This window comes from Medicago truncatula, chromosome 2 (genome assembly GCF_003473485.1).
Source record: "Medicago truncatula cultivar Jemalong A17 chromosome 2, MtrunA17r5.0-ANR, whole genome shotgun sequence".
Classification (NCBI taxonomy): domain Eukaryota; kingdom Viridiplantae; phylum Streptophyta; class Magnoliopsida; order Fabales; family Fabaceae; genus Medicago; species Medicago truncatula.
The window spans coordinates 2,381,379-2,401,928 of NC_053043.1; the positions used below are offsets into that span (position 1 = coordinate 2,381,379).

The following is a 20,550-nucleotide window of genomic DNA, read 5'->3' on the forward strand; positions in this document are numbered from 1 at the left end:
ATGATCATAAAAGATGGATTTTTAAAAATTTACATGAAGAGGGCAATTTTAGTATTATTGTAAAAGTTTAAATAAATTTAGATGTAACTTATTTTTTTTGGGGTGTGACTAACACCAGTCCTAAATTGACGACCAACGCATATGTAAGAGGAAAAAAGAAAATTTTATCCGTAGTTTAGAATCGCAGTTTAGAAGAGAAATAATAATAAACACATAAACAATTTAATAAACACATATTATTATTTACTAAATTGTTTCTATGTTTATTATTATTTCACTCCTAAACTACAATATTCCTCTCGTTGTCCTGTAATAATAATAAACACATAAAAATTAAAGGCTCAGGAGAGAAATATTTAATTTTCTTTTTATAGTATTCGTAGTTTAAAAACCAAAATCAAGCTCCCTACCCTCATAATGTTAACAATTTATTTGCCGAAACAATTTATATATAGAGTTTTGCTTTGACCTAAATTGAACTCTCCGCTAATGGATAATGGGGTTGATCCTTCTAATTAGTTGATATTTAGACTTGATATCAAGTTTAATTTTTTTTAGGAGAGTAAACAATGTTTTTTTTAAAAGGAAGTAAACAATGGTTGTAATTGGGAAATTGTAAGAAAAGAGTGTTAATTGACCATCATAGATTTTCACCTTCAAAACATCATATCGTAGATTGGTTCTTTTAGATTAGTCGATTTTTTGATCGAATATCGAGTTTAAAAAAAAATAAATCATATTATTGATGTTTAACGAAGGCTTCCAAGTAAAATGAAACAAGAAATTCATGTACAGAATTACTTTAGTCTTTGTTAAGGAAACCAAAAATTCACTTTAGGATGGTGTATTGAATTGGGATTTCGAAGGATTTTAAAAGACTTTTTTGTTATAGAAAAATCTTGAGGTATTCAATCAAGATTTTAAAAGATTAGAAATAATTTCGGTGGTATTCAATTAGGATTTTCATGAATTTTTAAAGAGTCCAACAAAATTCGTTGGTATTTAATCAAGATTTTTCACAACTTAAAAATTGTCCCTTGATATTCAAAAACTTAAAAGATTTCAATGGATTACTTGGTAGAATGGATTTTCTGAGACTTTTTAGTTGAAAATTTTAAAACTAACAATCTCACATAAATATCTGAGATTTTTTGAGACTTTTTTTACTCTCATTATATGTTCTTTCATCAATTCTCCTACTTCATTTAACAACATGTGTTATTGTTGATATCCTCCTTTCATTTTTTTCTTCTTTGAGTGAGCGTTATTATATTATGTCTGTTTTTTTTTTTTCTTTTCAGATTTTAAATTTGTTGTTTTCATCGTTTTTATTTTCTTAATTAACGAAGTGGTTGTCATCGTTGATCACATCATTTTATTTTTTTTACTCAAGATCACGTTACCAAATATTTATTCTTTTTTTTCTTGCTGTTCTTACACCTATTAGTATCAATACGTTGTATAAAAAAATGTAATTAAAAAATACGTTTTTATTAGGCAATGAGTTTTGATTTTATTAACTAACCATTATTATTATATTAGTAGTCATCAATCTCATAATATTAAAAAAACTGTATATATTATTTCAAAAAAAAAAAAAAAAACTGTACATATATCTCGTTAATTGTTAAAAAGTTATTTCAAATTTAAAGTCATTTTGTTAGTAAAAGAAATTTTTATTGATTTTACTTTTATTTATTCAAACGCAATTGATTTGTTTACTATTTTTATGAAATGTTAAAATTTCATAAAATCCTTTGAAATCCTTAAAAGTCGGTATGATAAATTTATTAAAATCTTGAATGTATAAAGTCTTTTACATAAAAAGTCTTTCAAAATCTCAGAGAATCAATAGTAGTAGCACAATCTTACAAAATCTTTTAAAATCTTAATTTTTTTTTTTTATTAAAATAGTCTTTTAAAATCCTAATACAATACATCTTTAAACTTGGATGTGTCATTTTTTTTAATTATTACTACTTTGAAATTAACAAGCTATCTTTTATAGTTTTCAATTTTTCTTTACAATTTTGAAGAGGTGGGAACCGCCAAGAGAGATTAAAGTCCACCAACCTAAATTTCTAGAAGGGTGGGTTCTATGGCGTGAATAGCTCCATTTACAGCACACAACAGCAAACTTTTTTTATTTTTTTAAGCCAACATGTCCCAAAGACTTGACTCAAACCACATTCCCACTTGAAACAACATCATCCATTCGTGGGATTGATTTGGTTTCAAGATTCAACTTAACAAACAGGAGAATTATTTACAAATATACTCCTATAAATTAATATCATACTTTATATTTTATACCTTTTTTTTTACAAGACTTTATATTTTATACCTTTTGATTATAACACCAGTACTATTTTTATTTGTCCAATTATTCATCAACTTATCTGTTCCCACTTCATAGGTAGGAAACGACAAAGTATATGTCACCAATGCAATTTTGAGTATCTATTAAATTATTGTGTGGACAATTTAATATGCCGGTTCCATGGTCCACACTATCCCTTAATCATACATGCCTTTGGGGAATTGGCTTAAATTTTCTCAAAGTCAATGGAAAAAACTCTTGTAAGTATTTCACTATTTTTATTTTTTGAGTTAATTCTTCATTGTACAAGAAGAGAAAAGTTGTGATAATTTGAGTTTGGTTAGAGGTTGAATAAGGTTTGATAAAAAATTGTTTCACTTAAATTTGATATTTTATTAAATTTCGGTCGACTAATCTAAACCTTTATATTTTAAGTAATTCGTTGTTCCTTGAATATATTGAAATTCATATTCAAATTATTAGAAATAGTGGTAGAGCCTAACACAATCTCATAAAACCAGCTTGTAGGTGAATATTGTATGCCTCTACTATAAACACATTGTCGGACCACCTTCTATCCGGTGTGAGACTCTTAACATCCCCCTCGCGACCAACATTATTTGGCTTGATTCATGAATATAAATGGTGGGTGGTCCGATAACGAAAATCTGATAGCAGGTGACCCAATGAATCCTGAAAAGACTCTGATATCATCTTAAAAATCTTGATTGAGCCTAACACATTGTCCGCCTCCACTTGTAAACATATCGTCAGATCATCTCCTATACTCTTACACAAATACTAATAATATGCCAATCGAACCTCAAATATATATATATCATTACTATGTTTTTAAAGTTTCCATACATTTAAAGACTATAACCACACCGACACTAGACATCAAATTTTGGAAGTTGACAATTTACCAATTTTCTTAGAATATGCTTCCACAATATTTGGGTAATTGCTATTGATTTCTCATATGTGCTCTTGCTTATTAGTCATGAATTTGAGACAATCTTTGACCAAAGAGAATGAGAAAATGAAATCTAAGAAAATAACTTAATTAATTAGGTGGAAAAATGAAGAAAAGGGTAATAATGAGTTCAGCTAATAACTTTAGAGGCTTGAGACGTGGCAAGAGGGACCACAATGGTCCTTTGATAATTTGTAAATCCTTTGATCAAAATTTCAATGTCTAGTTGGTGAAGAACACCACCAAAGTCCGCAAAAAAACAATTTTGTTTAGGTTATTTATTTGTCAGCTTGAAATAGGTTTCATAATATAAAATTGGTTTATGTCTATTAGTCCTTGATTCAAATATAGGCTTCTATTGTTGCATCAAAGCCAATTTCACATCCAAACCCGTGACCATATAATTATACAACTCTTCTAAGTTTGAAACAAATAATACAGTGAGGTCTAGTGAACAAAACAAAACTCAGGAACTTTCAAAGCATATCAATTCATATCTATTTATTAGTAAGCTTTTTCTCCATCATATAACATTATTCAATAAATTTAGCAAACTGTTTTGAACTGAACCAAATTGTTTCAGTTCAATTTCAGAATTGTTAGTAATAGTTCAGTTTTTTTTTGGTTTGATTCGGTTCAGTTCAGCAGTTCAGTTCAGTTTTTTGTTTTAACCCTAAGTATATATATGAATGCATGCACATGTGAAATTAAAGTATCAAAAACTGATCAGCTTTTGCTTCTAATTTCTTTTTCAGGATGAGTTCTCATATGGAGATTTCATCTATCAGAGGGTTACCTGAAATGGTAAGATATATATTTTTTGTAAACACCTATTCTTGGAACAAAATTGAATCAATTAAGAATTTTCAAGTTAAAAGTGTGAATCATTTATCTATTATTATATATGTTTACATTGACTCACTTTATTTTTGAACCATTTAACACATGTAGATTTTAAACATGGTATTTGGTTGATGAAATTTCTATGAACCTAGCTTCTGAATTTTCGTGGTAGCTAAGACTAATTAAGAATAATGTTTTATGATTTCTGCAGGGGATAATGGAGGATCCTAACTTTCTCCATCACTTTAATAATCACCTAAGCTCTATTGATACCAATAACTTAACTGCTTCTGCTTTTGGAGATGCTTTACAAAAGCATATTTTGTCCAATAATCCAAACTTTAACAACAAAACATGCATGGAGACTTCGCCTACCGGAAATGAAAGACCGGCGAAACAGTTAAGAAATAACAGCTGGAATTACAACAATAGTCCTCCAACATCAGATACACAATATGATAATTGTTGCTCTAATAATCTTCTTTCATTTGCTGATTTGAATTACACAAATCAGTTGGGACTATTGAAGCCTAAGTCTGAGATGGTGTGTCCGAAAATCGATAACACTAGTACTCTTGCAAACATGTTGATCACTCAAGGTAACTTGTTTGGGAATCAAAACCATGTCTTTAAAGCTGTTCAAGAGGCTAAAGATATTGAGAATCGTCCTAATAAACTTTCTCAAGCTCATGATCACATAGTAGCCGAAAGGAAGCGTCGCGAGAAACTCAGCCAACGATTCATCGCTTTGTCTGCTCTTGTTCCAAACCTAAAGAAGGTATCAAATAATTTTGTTAATGTACTATTATTGGTTATTTTTAGTTAATTATCAGGGTTTGAACTCTATACCTCTTGGTTAAAATTTCTTTAGCGTCCCTCAAAATACCAACTAGCTCAGATGGAGGATAGTCAGATCACTAGAGACAGATGAAGACCTAAGATAAACTATTAAAAAAGATTTAGAGAATAATGAGTTGGATCCAACTATGGTATATGATAGAACATTATAGCGTAATCCATGTCGTCGGCCCCACTTAGTGAGATAAGGCTTGGTTATTGTTGTAGTGTCCCCCTCAACTTACCAACTGAGCTACCTGGTTGGAAAGATGAGATTTGTGTTCAAATAATGCAGTGTCAATTTTTAAACTTAACATTAGATATACATATAGGTCTCATTTTTCAGTTTTCTGCATACAGATGGACAAAGCTTCTGTTCTTGGAGAAGCTATAAGGTACTTAAAGCAAATGGAAGAGAAAGTGAGTGTTCTTGAGGAGGAACAGAAAAGGAAGAAAACTGTGGAATCTGTTGTAATAGTGAAGAAATCTCAACTTTCTATGAATGAGGCTGAAGATCGTGCAGACACTAATAATAGTACATATGATGAGACATTACCTGAAATTGAAGCAAGATTTTGTGAAAGAAGTGTCCTCATAAGACTACATTGTTTGAAGAGTCAAGGAGTTATTGAGAAAATTATGAGTGAAATTGAGAAACTTCATCTAAAAGTCATCAATAGCAGTTCCTTGACTTTTGGGAATTTCACCCTTGATATAACCATCATTGCTCAGGTAATTTCACTACACCGTCACCAAATAATAATCAATAGAATATGTGACTTTAAAAGTAGTTAGGATGAAAACTAAATATTTTTAATGATCTCACGATTATGATTGATTGAATATGGAATTTTTTTTCCCGCAATTTGCAGATGGATGTGGGATTTTGCATGACGGTGAAGGATCTTGTGAGGAAGATACGTTCAGCATATTCATCTTTCATGTGAACAAAGTTTCATGTTTTGTTCACTATAAATAAAACCATAAAGCAGTTAAATTTTATGCTCTTTATAAGTAATAATCATGTTTGCATGGTGGGTATAGTATGTCATTGAATCATTTTCGAAAAATGTTTGCTCTGAAGGTTCATTTTGCAGAAGGGTTTTTTAGTCATATTTTTGCATGGTCAACTTGTTGACTGTGTTATTTTTTATTCTGCTGTATTCATGTACCCTTTTGTTTCAAGAATGTAGAGCTTCTTTTGCCTTTCTTTTTTTGGGTAGAATTGAAAGGTTTAATTCGATCCATTTATCTCTATTTCTTGCATGAATATTTTGACAAAACATGTCTTTGTTGTGTTTGTGTAACCTTTTACTGATTCTAAGTGCACTTTGATTAGTTTCTATTTAGTAGTTGAATCAACTCCATTTTGATGGTTGAAGGTAATGTATATAATATATTTTCCTTATTTTATTTCTAGCCTTCTTTTGATAATTAACATAAATTGATGGATACATTATTCATAAACTATTAAATTCATAACATAACACGTCTCGCTCAATAATATTATGTAGGGGGTGATGTTCGAACCTCAAACACATCAAAAAACTCATAACATAAAATTAATCATTTCACTTGTGTGTACACCGATTCATTTTACGACTATCACTTTTGCGGGCCATGAGCAAAGAAACATTATTAGTACAAAACTCAAGAATTGAATTAATTTTATATGTTTTTGAAGAAGGAATTAATTTTATACCGCCCTTCGGTTAATAGAATATTTTTCTCTAGTCCTCTTTAAGATTGTTGTCCATTTTCTGTCAAAAAAAAGAAAAGCTTGTTGTCCATTTGTTCTGGAATAATTCTTAGTGGACAAAAAAAATATTCAAATAATAATAATAATAATAATCAAATAATATGTATTTTTCAATAAATTATATATTTATAATTATATGATATACATTTTTATGAGTTTGTCAAAACAATGTGTACACAGTCGACACAAAGAGTTACTCTTTGCTTTTTTTCCTCCCTTGAACTTGGGTGGGAGCAAATAAATTATTAGCTATAATTTTTCTTAACAGAAATAAAATGAAGAGAGTTGGCATTTAGAGGGTATAAAATTACCAACACGATATAGACATTGCAAAAAACTTCCAATGCCAAACTTAAATATTAGTATAAAAGTGTTGTCTTAATACGATATCGTATCTATTATCTTATACTTTTAGCAATGTACCTATATTCGTATTTCTTTATGATAATCTTAGACCCCACAAAAGATTGTGATCTTAACCTCTTTTTTGTTAATAAGGAAAAACAATTGTGATGACGATAACACGACGACCGGTGCTAGTCACACCTCAAAAAAAACAAGTTACACCCCAGAATGACTAATATACCCCTAAGTTGAACATAAGTAAACTAAATTTACATTAACCTAAATTGAACATAAGTAAACTTAATTTACATTGAACATAAGTAAACTAAATTTACATTAACCTAAATTGAATAAGTAAACTGAATTTACATACTGAACATAAGTAAACTTAATTTACATTAACCTAGATTGAGTAAACTGAATTTACACTAACATCTTATATCTAGTTTTAACGTAAGTAAACTAAATTTACATTAACCTGGATTGAACATAAGTAAACTAAATTTACATTGACATAAGTAAACTAAATTTACATTAACCTAAATTGAACATAAGTAAACTGAATTTACATTAACCTAGATTGAACATAAGTAAACTGAATTTACATTAACCTAGATTGAACATAAGTAAACTTAATTTACATTAACCTAGATTGAGTAAACTGAGTTTACACTAACCTCTTATATACATGTAAACTGAATTTACACTAACCTAGATTGAACGTAAAGTTAACTAAATTTACATTAACCTAGATTGAACATAATAAGTAAACTTAATTTACATTGATATAAGTAAACTAAATTTACATTAACCTAAATTGAACATAAGTAAACTTAATTTACACTAACCTAGATTGAACATAATAAGTAAACTTAATTTACATTGACATAAGCAAACTAAATTTACATTAACCTAAATTGAACATAAGTAAACTTAATTTACACTAACCTAAATTGAACATATCTCATACCAAAACAAACAATAAACAAATAGAAACTCATTGAAAATGAAATTCATTAATCTTTATGAATATAGTACAAATCAATAACAAAGATGTTGATTCAAATATTGGTTGCACATCTATGGTGATTTGTGGATGAAAGGGGGTAAGGGTTCAGAATGATCATAAAAGATTGATTTTTAAAAATTTACATGAAGAGGACAATTTTGGTATTATTGTAAAAATTTAAATAAATTTGGGTGTAACTAGTTTTTTTTGGGGTGTGACTAGCACCAGTCTTATTTTTATGGTAGTGTTTATTTGTATGTTCGGATATTCTCTTAGGATAAATTTCAATTGAAGAATACAAAAAAGTCTTTTGAGGAAGTCTGTTTCAGTTCCACACAATATTTATATCATTAGGTCTTAATTACATAACATATTTCATGATCTAGGTTTTTTTTTTTTTTTAAGAAGCTAAAATGAAATATATTATCGAACGCCTGAAGATTTCAACATAAGGAGTGCCAAAAACCCAGCTGAAAGAGTATCAAATACAATCAAAAAAATACGGGGAACAAAAACAGGAAAAACCAAAAAAGAGAGCTACCCTGTTACATAATAATTGTCAAGCAAGGTAAAGGATTTAAACACCAAGAATGGTAGGAGAAAACGAAACTAGGACGATTTGCTTTCAGCCACCAGTAAAATTGAAGTTTAACTTTATCTAGCAATTGATTAATTGAAGCTTCTGTTTGGTGAAAAGTCTGAGCATTCCTTTCAAGCCAAATCACCCACACACAAGATAACCATATAAAATGAAAAGCGATTGTTGTTTCTCTTAGGATGTGTTTGGATAGAGGGTTTAGGAGGGGAAGGGAGGGGAGGACTCATTTTTCTTTTTTAAAATATTATAAAATGAATTTTAGAAAATTGAATTGACAACATGATTGATGATGATATAATACTTCAAAAACACTTAATTTATTTTAAAAAAACATTTTACATTGTTCGTAATTTAAAAAATAAAAGTGAACTCTCCCCTCCCATTCCCTCATAAACCCACAATCCAAATACACCCTTAATAACATTGAGGTAATTAAGAAGAGATTTGAGTTTTTAAAGGTTGTCATTGGAATCATGAATGCCCACGTTTGATACGTTCAACATATATATGACATTCCCGTATATAACTAAAGAACAACATGTGAGTTGTAAGTTTAGTGAGAGTCTAAACACGTTATTGACCTTCAATGAGATATTGTATGGTTCCACAGTTTAAAGTGGGTTAAATTATGCATGAAATTTTTAATTTACTAGTGGGTTAAATGATCAATGTGGTAATTGTTTGTTTTTGCTATAATGTAGTTGACGTAATGCGGTAAATTTGGTGAATATATGAAATCTAATTTTGGTAATATTTGGTTGGCTACGCTACCTAATCCATTAACACAACTCTTTGTGAAAGGACCCAACGGAATATAATAACCTAAAACGCCCGTTAATAACAGTAAAAATGTCGCTACGACAATACAGCACAACAACTTGGATTAAAAATCTAATTCTATAGAATAATAACATTTATTATTTTATTTTGCAAAAATTTAGCAAGTATTTTATTATTTGCATATTCACCCCATCTTAAATTAATGATTTTTTACAATTTAAACCATCACAATAATTAAATTTCACCTCTAATCCAATCACTCTCCAAATCTCTTTTTTAGCTTGGCAAAAATCATTAAAAATTAAAATTATCATCCCTAGGAATCGAACCTGGGGACCTATTTAAAATGTACTCTGAAACCATTTGATCAATACATTTTTTATGAAATAATTTGGAATTCAAAATTATGTTATTAGTGAGCAAATTATTTTATTTTTATTTGCAGTGCCTTTATAACCTAGCTTTAGTAAAAAAAAATCATTTTATGTGTGTATAATTATGAAGTAGTAAATTTTTCTTAAGAAAAATGAATTCATTCAATTGATTTTTTATATTTTAAATATCATTCTTTTTTATAAATTCATACTTTTATATAGATTCGATGACCTACAACAATGTTTCATTTGTGATCCACCGAATTATGATTTATTTTAGGTACTATCTTTCATTTGGATCAGATAAATTGTTTAAAGGTAATAATATTTTTTTTGCAAGATCTTATAAGTTATAACCTAGCTTTAGTAAAAAAAATCATTTTATATGTGTATATTTATGAAATAGTAAATCTTTCTTAAAAAAAATGAATTCATTCAATTGATTTTTTATATTTTAAATATCATTCTTTTATATAAATTTATACTTTTATATAGATTCGATGAACTACAACATTGTTTCATTTGTGATCAAACGAATTATGATTTATTTTAGGTACTATCTTTCATTTTGATCAGATAAATTGTTCAAAGGTATTAATTTTTTATTTTTTTTGCAGTGTCTTATAAGTTATAACCTAGCTTTAGTAAAAAAAAAAATCATTTTATATGTGTATATTTATGAAATAGTAAATATTTCTTAAAAAAAAAAATGAATTCATTCAATTGATTTTTTTATATTTTAAATATCATTCTTTTATATAAATTCATAATTTTATATGTGTATATTTATCCAAAATTGGCAAAAAATCAAAACATAGGGGGCTGTTTTGTATTTAAATTAGTTAGGGGTCCATAACCGCAACTTTTGGAAATATAGGGGTTTAAAAGTGCAATTAAGCCTATTTTATTTACTATTTTATCCTTTAATAATATTATATTAAATTTGAATTAGAAAAATGAAATCTCATTAAAATAGGAAATATACCACTACAACAGGAACAATACTATATATATATATATATATATTTTTTTTTTTGACAAAATACTATATATACTATATATGAAGGGAATAGAGACTTTGGGCTGAATTTTTTATAATTTCAATTATACCCTTAAATAAATTTTCCTATATTAATGTTACATTCTTGGTGGTATTAAAAAAAGATAAGAATTTGTATTATATTTGTTAAACTACTGTGTTGTTGTGGTAAAAGATAAACATGATTTTTTTGGGTTTGTTACAATTTTAATTTCACAAATATTTGTACTTATAATTTTAATCAAAATCAAAATTTCATATAAAATACCGTTCATAATTTACACATGTCACGTACCCGTTTTTTCGCTAGTTATATATAGTATCTATACTATATATAAAGAAAACTACATCTTTTAGCACTTTTGGGCAGGATTTTTCTTTCCAAAAATACCCTTATTTTTTAATACAAACAACACATGTAACAAATAAATAAGAATAAATTTAAATATTAAAACAAATGTAACAAACACGATATGTGTGTCTGGTTTTTTTTTCCTTTATCATTTAAAAAGTGTAACAAACTATATGAGTATATTTAATATTTGCTTTTTTATTATTCCAATTATACCATTAAAACAAAATCCATAATCATCAATCAACAACAAGAAGATCCAACATTTTAAAAAATAAATAGATAAATTTAAAGGAATTTTTTTAAGATTCTTATGTTGTTACATAATATTTGGACAAGATTCTAATTCTCATTAATCTTTTTTCCCACGTCAAGAATATCTCTTTGCTTCTTCTGATTCATATTCATTCATTCCTTATTATTCCAATTTTTAACTCAATTCATCTTCCTATAGATTTGCATCGTTTTTGCTGAACCAAGAAGGACTGTTAAGCAGAAGAATTCCAGAATCATAGATGTAATCACAATAGTTTCAATGACAATGCTTAAAAAAAATTGATTTTTTTCCTAATCTATTTCTCTCAATCCCGATCTACTCTCTATCCCCTTAAACCCTTTTTTCCTAAACTATTCCTTACCTCTCATGCTCTATCTTCTCCATCGGATACCATTTCCCCTTCTATCATCTTCATTGCATTCTCCTCCTTCTCTTTCATTTTTGACTTCTCAATAAAAAATCAATCCCAGCTTCAATTTTTTATTGTCGAATTCGAATTCGAATTTGGGGTGCGTGGGTTCGATTGAGAGAGAGAGAGGGATTGAGATGATGGATATATAGACAACGGTGTTGATGGTGGTTTTGAAAAAGAGGTTTTGATGGTGGTTATCTGGATTTTCTCTGGATTTTTTTTTATGAAGGTGATGAATGAGGGGAGGGAAGAAGATGAAGTATGGGATATAATGCTAGATGTTGTTGGTTCACAGTAAGATACAGTGGACATGCATGATCTAACAATCCTTCTTTATTAAAAAAGATCAAACAGTTTATATTAAAAAAAATAATAGGATCTATAGTGGACCAGTGGGTTCACCATAGATATTTGAGGTTAAAGTTAATTTATTTGGCAAACTGTGGGAAAAGTGAAGGACTAAAACGTGAGTTTTATTAATTGTGAGACCAAAATAAATCCAAAGAATTAAATAAGCCTTTTTTTTTTTTTACTAAAGCTAAGTTATAACTTATAAGACATTGCAAAAAAAAATTAATACCTTTAAACAATTTATCTGATCCAAATGAAAGATATTATCTAAAATAAATCATAATTTGGTTGATCACAATTGAAACATTGTTGTTGTAACGCCCTAGTTGTTTTATTTAACTATTTTTGATTTATGTGGAGCCTATATATATTTATATATGATTTTTGGTGAATTATGTGGTGTGTTGTTTTATTATATGGGTTATTTAATAATAATTAGAATAAGTATGAAATATTAATTATTTTGGAGTTTGGGGAGTTATTTAATACTTATTAAAATTAATGGGGTGTTAAGTGAAAATATAGGGAGTTAAGTAATGGGAAGTTAGGAAAAGAAAGATTAGAAGCAGTTGTACGTAAGAACTGACAGTTTGGGAGAAAGGAGAGAAGAGCAAGTAGAACTCAAGGAATCTTTTGTGCTGTGCAATTTTCTGCAATTTCTAAGGTAAGGGTGAGGTTTACTTCAAGAATGTAGTTATTGAATTCTGATTTTGTGTTTAACAGAGTTTTGGTGAGAATTGGGAATTTGGGGTTTTATGATAAAATGCGGATTTTGAACTTGTAAGCATGATTTTGATGTTATAATTGGTTTCTGGTTGCATAGAACACTTAATTATGTATCTGTAAACTGATTTGGGGAGTGATTGGAAGAAAAATGGGATTTTTGGGTAAAACCAGTTTTCTGCCCGTACAGAAGTTCATCGCTCGCCTCGCGAGTAGCTGTGCTCGCCATGGCGAGTGAGCAACTTCATAGCTCGCCTCGCGAGCAGACCAACTCGCCATGGCGAGTAGCCCATATCAAAACTTGATTTTTAAAAAGTTGTTATAAGATGTTTTGGGAATGGTTTAAGGTACCTGGATGATTTTAATGATGAATGGTGAAAGTTTTAGGTTAAAAAGATGAATAGGGAACTTAGAATTGGGATTTGAGTGAGAAAATGGCATTTTTCCCGAGAGCACCTAATTTTCACTCGCCTCGAGTTCGCCTTGAACTCGCCATGGCGAGCAAGTAGTTTTGTGAACTCGCCATGGCGAGCAGATGTGCTCGCGAGGCGAGCTGAGCAGTTCCTGAGTGTTGAATTTCGTGCATGAATGGTAGTGATTTAATGTTGAAATGTTGATCATAGTTTCATGTAATTATGCATTATTTTGATGGATTGGATTGCTGAATTAATGATTATTGATGATGATTGAAATGTATGCTAATTTCGAATCATACATGTTGTTTAAGTGGAGTCATATGGAGTTGCATTGCATGGTCAGTTGTATGTAGATATACACAAGTAGGTCCATTGCATATGCATAAAACAGCGGTGAGGGCTTCGGTCCTGGAGTACTAGTTGCTCAACAGCGGTGAGAGCTTCGGTCCTGATGAATGCTTTAACCATTCAAAAAGCGGTGAGGGCTTCGGTCCTGTTTGGTACCACATGCATATTTGCATCCATTGAGAAGTCTAAGGTGTTGTCTTAGCAGTGTTGTCATGTCATTTGCATGAGTCTTAGTTGTTGATTGTGGTTGTTACTTGATTAGATGATGTTGTTGGTGAATATGTACATTGTATACATACTTGTTAAGTGGGTTATGATGATGTTGTTGTTGCTTGTGAATTAATTATGTATATTTGCAAGATGATGTATTTGATGTTATAGGGTGTTAGATTCAATTGAAGATTTAATATCTATATTTATTGTTGTGAATCTCACCCCTTCTGCTTGAAAATGTTGCCCTTCCTATGGGTAACTTGCAGGTGATCCTGAGTAGTTGGTGGTGGCTCAATGTCGTGTCTAGGGCTCTGATACGTGGGATGAGAATTATTATTTATATTATTGTTGTTTTTCCTTCCTATGTATCAATTTTTGGAACTTGATGATGTGGCCCTTTGTTGGTTGATTTATTGTTGTTAGGCTTTATGCCAAGATATTATATGGGGAATTTTAACCGTTGTTGTGGTTATTTGAAATGCAAACTTTCCGCTGCATGATTTTTAAAGTTATGGACGATGTTGAGTTAAATAGTTTTATTTTCTATTTAAGGAATTTTGAATTTGTGATGTAGCATGCCCGTTTGGTGCTTAACTCTGATGTATATTTGTTATTTAATTACTTTTGGGTAACGAGATGTTACAATTGTAGTTCATCGAATCTATATAAAAGTATGAATTTATATAAAAGAAAGATATTTACAATATAAAAAATCAATTGAATGAATTTATTATTATTTTTTAAGAAATATTTACTATTTCATAAATATACACATATAAAATGATTATTATTATTTTTACTAAAGCTAAATTATAAGTCACTGCAAAAAAAAAAAAAAAAAACTTGCTCAATAATAACATATTTTTGCATTCCAATTTAATTCATAAAAAATGTATTGGTCAAGTGGTTTGGGAAAACATTTCAAATAAGTGGGTGCATTCAAGTTTGATTCCCACGAGTGATAATTTTAATTTTTAATGATTTTTGCCAAGTCGTTCAACTAAATTTGAATGAATGCATGATCTTTGGCATTAAATTCCAAATTTGATAAAAAAAAAAAAAGGAGAGTGATTGGATTAGAGGAGAAATTTAATTATTGTGATGGTTTAAATTGTAAAAAATCATTAATTTAAGATGGGGTGAATATGCAAATAATAAAATACATGCTAAATTTTTGCAAAATAAAATAATAAATATTATTATTCATGGAGTACACATGGAAAATTTTGATTGGTTTGGATAAATTGCCCATGAGTTTTCAAAGGTAATTTAGAAAAAACCTAACCTAAAACGCCCGTTAATAACAGTAAAAATGTCACTACGACAATACTGCACAACAACTTGGATTAAAAATCTAATTCTATAGATTTGGAATATATGTATAAAACGATCATCAGGCCAGAATTAGTGTCGATATGAAAGCAAGGAGAATTAGCAGTCAAGAATACTGTCATTAGATAACTCAATAAAAGTTCACCAATTAATTCACCAAGAATTACACATATAATGTTGCAGCAATACTTTCATGAAAATTAAATTGCAAAACATCAAATAAGGGAGTACGTATACATTAAAACAGCTTAAGGCAATCCAAAACAGTCATGAAAGCCTGCCAAGTCTTGAACATGAAACAAATGGTAAATACATATGCTATGCGGACAATCTTGCAGATGGAATGGCATGAACAAACCAGCACTAAGTTATCAATTAACCTGCAATACAACAAATGATTTAAATGTGATCAAGGGTTACTGTGTCTACAATAACATACCCAAATTAGGTTTACCATAACAGTTGTCAATTTACCTTAAACGCATTCAGTAACTTATAGGACAGAAAATACATTCCATTGAATTAGGCATAATTTGTATCACATCATTTTCCTGAGCAACGAAAGCACACCCTCTATTTCCTACTTCATAGTAAGAATGCCCTGGACAATCACATAAAGAACTTAATATGTCATCTGCCGCCATTAGAAAGAAAAAAAGAAAGTCAATTTATACAAAATTTAGACATCAAAGGTTGCAGGGATAGCCATAGAACACTACGGTGTTGCCGAAATTATCTGAGGAAGAAGACGGTTGGGAAATGCAAGGAGACGTACAGCTGAACTGAAACAGAAAACGCTAAATGCATCAGCACTCGAAAACAAAAACACAGTTGTCGCTCCAAATTCATCAAAACTAAACTCATCTCCTTCCCATGTAGTCAAAACCACCGATAAAATAACAACCATAACTACTAATACAACTATCCGCTTAAAAAGAAACCTGCAAAATTATGCAGGAAAATAACTTGTAAGCTTTCCAAAGCTTCTAACCGGATACACTCAACTAAACCATATTATGAATATGAAAAATTGAATGGTAAAATTATGAAACGGAGTACATCAATCGCACAAAATCAAAATGCAGGAAAATAACTTGTATTCTATCCGTATACACCGCAATTTGGAACCTGCTATTATTTTAAATAGCTCATGTTGAAAAGAAAGAACCAAAGACTAGCTTATTAGTTATTACAAATTATTTTCTGGTTTGATAGCATTGCTACTAGAACAAAAACATATTTGGTTGTAGGAGATTTTGTGAGAAAACAATCTTCAAATCATGCACTACACTTTGTTTTTATAATTATTTCATTTCTTTACACGTTCAATCATTATATATAAATTGTTTTACTTTCCAAAATTAACAACAAATGGTTTCGTGGTGTAGTTGGTTATCACGTCAGTCTAACACACTGAAGGTCTCCGGTTCGAACCCGGGCGAAGCCATCATCTTTTTCGTTCTTGAAATTTTCTGTATATATCTGACAATAACAAAACGTCGTCGTATTGCACATAAATTTCGTGGATATTATTATTACACGCCGATATCATAGCCGCATAATTAGAATTTACTGTAATTAATTAATTAATTATTTTTCTCACTTTTAACTATATCCACGAATGTCCACCAATCATATTCCTTCTAATATAACTTTCTCCATTTTCATTGGTCCACGTCATCACCCCAGAACCTTCCACTCCAAACAAAAACTCACTATTTATTTAACCAAAAAACAAGTAAAAATTACACAAACGAAAAAACACGAATCAATTTCATTGCATTCACAATAATCACTTCTGCATCATCACCATGAAATCGCTTATTTTCGTAATCGCTTTTCTTCTCTTTAATTCTTCCCTCGCTTCCGAAACCAATCCTCCATATCCCAAAGCTTTTTCCGATTTCAAGGAATCAATTGTGAAAGGATTAGGGTTTAACGCAGATGACTTCAAGGTTACGGGATTTGATCCTCGAGAAGCACAGGTTGGGCATTCGGTAGAATATCAATTCGACGTTGAAATTGATGATAAAGTTGTTCCATTTAAGCTTCTTGAAGATACGAAACGTTGGGATTATGTTGATCTTCCCATTTTTAGGGTTGAGGAGGAAAATGGATTGGTGGAAAAACGGGTTGACGGAAATGGGTTACCCGTTTTGGCTCCGTTTCAGCTTGCTGGACCAATGGAGATTTGGGTTCAGGATGCTAAGGATATGAGACTCTCTCTCCCTGTAAGTGCTTTTCTCTAATTTTCTCTTAATTTATTTATTGTATCTTATAATTGCATTCATTATTCTTATGTTTTTAATTAAGTTAAGCTATTTAATTAACAATTTGTCTTTCAAAAAAAAAAAAAATTAACAATTTGAGAACCAAATTTGTGTTTTTATTAAAAAAAAGATTAACCTTTTTTGACTAAAATATTTAATTTTAATTGCACACATTGTGGTTATTTGGAGGATTAATCTAGGTGGTGTAATCATTATCATAATATCTAGAGTTTTTCTATTTACACCCCATGTTTTTCTGGTTACACCCAAATTTTCTTAAATTTTTTTATAATACCAAAATTGCCCTTTTATATAATTTTTCTTAAAACCCTAATTTTATTCATTGTCAGTGAGTTTCACCCTCTTTCACCACACAAAGCGATCGATCAAACAATTTGATGTTCAATATCAATCTCCATAAAAATTAAAGAGTGAATCAAAATATTTTTCATCCATACTCAATTGGATATAAGTAAGTGAATTTCTTCTTCTATTTGCTAGTTTCAATTTTTTTCCTTCAACTGCAATGATGCATTGTACGATTACGGTTTTAATTTACATTGACAAGGTTAACTTAAATTCAGTTTAAGTAGGTTCATGTAAACTTAATAAACTAAGTTTACATGAACCTACTTAAACTGAGTTTACATGAACCTACTTAAATTGAGTTAACATGAACCTACTTAAACTGAGTTTACATGAACCTACTTAAACTGAGTTTACATGAACCTACTTAAACTGATTTTACAAAATCGCAGAACAAGGAAAACACAAAATCAGAACTGAGAACCCATAACAAGAAAACACAATCGATTGAAGAACAACACTTGCTAACCTGATTTGCTTCGAATTTTCTTTGAAATCATGAATGGACGTGAGAAAGTATGGTTTTGAAAATCTTCGCAGAACACAATCGATCGATTGGAGAATTATGGTTTTGGAAGAAGGGTTTTGGGGTGTAACCAAAAAAGAAGGAATAGGCTTTTTGAAAATCAAATTTTATGAAAGGATAATCTTGTCATTTTAGGGTGCAACCATGATTAACTAGGGTGCAAGTAGAAAAATTCTAATATCTATTATGTTGACAAAAGTAAATCATTTTGTAAAGATTATGCAGTAATTATATGTTACCTTATGTGACACAGTGACACTTAATTTCATTCCCTATATATATATATATATATATGATTGGAATTTATTAAAGAAATTTGTTTTTGTTTTGGTGAAATTGGGAAGATAGAAGGGTGTGTAGTGTATAGAGTAAGATGGTGTAGTTGAATGTGGATAATGTGAAATTGACTTGATGTTGATTTGGTATTTGCAGCATGATGTGGATGCTGGGGTGTTGAAGAAAGTCGTTTTGGCTGATGGTGCAGTGGTTACTGTGAAAGGTGCAAGATCAGTGAGTCTTCGCCATCCTCTTACTTTACCTCTGCCGTTAAACCGAAGCCAAAATGGCTTTGCTGCCGGGCTTCTCACGTTGGCTGAGCATCTCCGCCATGCTTCTCGTGGCCAAGATGCTCCCCTTCTTTCACTCCGGATTGTTGGTCCTACCTCACTTGAAGCCCCTTCCTCTGCATCAACTTCTTCTAATAACAGGTTGAAGCTTAAGCGTCTTGCACCTGGTCTTGTGGAGTTATCCTCTCAATCAAAATCCAAATTAGTTGACACTTCCCTGTCTACCGTTGATCTCCAGGAGGAAGCCCCGACCCTCCTTACTCCTACCCAGTTTACCGCATTGTGGCCTCTTGCCTCTCTTAATGGATCAAATGCAAACTTGTTGGGTTTTGAGAGATTGTTATCTTCTGTGTTGGGTCCTAAGGCGAATGAAAAAGGTTCCTTCAGGTTGTTGAAGGCTGATGTTTCTGCTCAGACTTTTGTGAAGATAGGATTCCAAGCTGAGAAGAAGCTGAAAGAAGGAGATGGGATTAGTTTTGAGGGTTTCCCTGAATGGAGGACTAAGCCTGACACTGTGAGGTTGCATTTTGAGGTGCTGGCTAAAGTTGATGGTGATAAAGTCATACCTGAGAGAGTCATGCAAGTGAACCCTGTTGTCACAGAGGACAGTGTGGCGCCAAATATGCTGACTAACAATGGGACCATGTCAAAGATGCCACTCGTTCAGCCTCCGCCCATCCCCTTCGCCTTGTAAATCAGTGGCAAGGGTTTGATTTTTGTAAACTTTACTCAAAAGGAATTGTAGAGGGGATTCTCGTCTTGCCTTTGATATATAGTAAACGTCATAGTTAACACACTTGTACAAAATGCCGAGTAATGAGAAAGTTTTTTTATTTGTCCATTTGCTTCTGATTCTGATAAATTGTAATATTTTTCAACTATTCAGAGTTACTATGGTCAAACAATTATTAACTTAAAATGTAGAATTTTATGTTATCAATATTTAGTTATAACTTCATGAGTTTAACTGTATTCTTAGTTTCTGAATGCAAGATTTTGTTTCTTTTCAATCAAATAGTTTAGCTCAAGTGATTTCTTTCATAAAGAACAGGAAGATAGCGACGGTTTGGTTGAATCCTTGCCACAAAATATTTGCCCTCTCAACATCGGGTTGTAACAGTGAGTAGTCGCTTTGTAGCAATCGCAAGAGTAGAATTCATTGCATTTTCTCATCAGGTTGGCAACTGTATCTGGAGCAGCAAGTGCCAACCCCTTAACTAAAGGTCTTCAGTGTTTTTTGCATTTAATTTAAGACATCGTCCCTAGTCATTTCATGCTTGCTTTCCTATCCGGCAGGTATATTACCAAGTCCAGAGAACCACATATCTAGAAACCAGAAACATCTTTCTGTATGACTATGAACCCCTGCAGTTAGCAAAGCAAAAACTAAGCTCCATCATCAATTTATAATATCAGTCATTCCTGGCCTCTTGAAAGTTAAATTAGTGGACCATTTATAAATAACAACAATACTACCAAGGAGTTGGACCTATTATCATGTATTTAATCTAGTTTCTT

The 20,550-nt window shown here is 30.6% G+C and overlaps 2 protein-coding genes and 1 non-coding gene across 3 annotated transcripts; all 3 read left to right on the plus strand.

The window, feature by feature from the left end:
- Nucleotides 1-3,595: 3,595 nt before the first annotated feature.
- On the plus strand, nt 3,596-6,325 carry LOC11418844 (transcription factor bHLH25). Its single transcript, XM_003593296.4, has 5 exons — nt 3,596-3,803; nt 4,052-4,100; nt 4,351-4,917; nt 5,337-5,708; nt 5,849-6,325. Exons 2-5 carry the CDS (start codon nt 4,053-4,055, stop codon nt 5,921-5,923), a joined length of 1,062 nt encoding a protein of 353 aa, XP_003593344.3. The 5' UTR covers nt 3,596-3,803; nt 4,052; the 3' UTR covers nt 5,924-6,325.
- A 10,352-nt stretch (nt 6,326-16,677) lies between these two features.
- Nucleotides 16,678-16,751, plus strand: TRNAV-AAC (transfer RNA valine (anticodon AAC)). Its single transcript has one exon. It is a non-coding gene; the product is annotated as a tRNA-Val (tRNA).
- Nucleotides 16,752-17,037: 286 nt separating this feature from the next.
- On the plus strand, nt 17,038-19,974 carry LOC11432047 (uncharacterized). Its single transcript, XM_003593297.4, has 2 exons — nt 17,038-17,535; nt 18,899-19,974. Exons 1-2 carry the CDS (start codon nt 17,116-17,118, stop codon nt 19,724-19,726), a joined length of 1,248 nt encoding a protein of 415 aa, XP_003593345.1. The 5' UTR covers nt 17,038-17,115; the 3' UTR covers nt 19,727-19,974.
- Nucleotides 19,975-20,550: the final 576 nt, after the last annotated feature.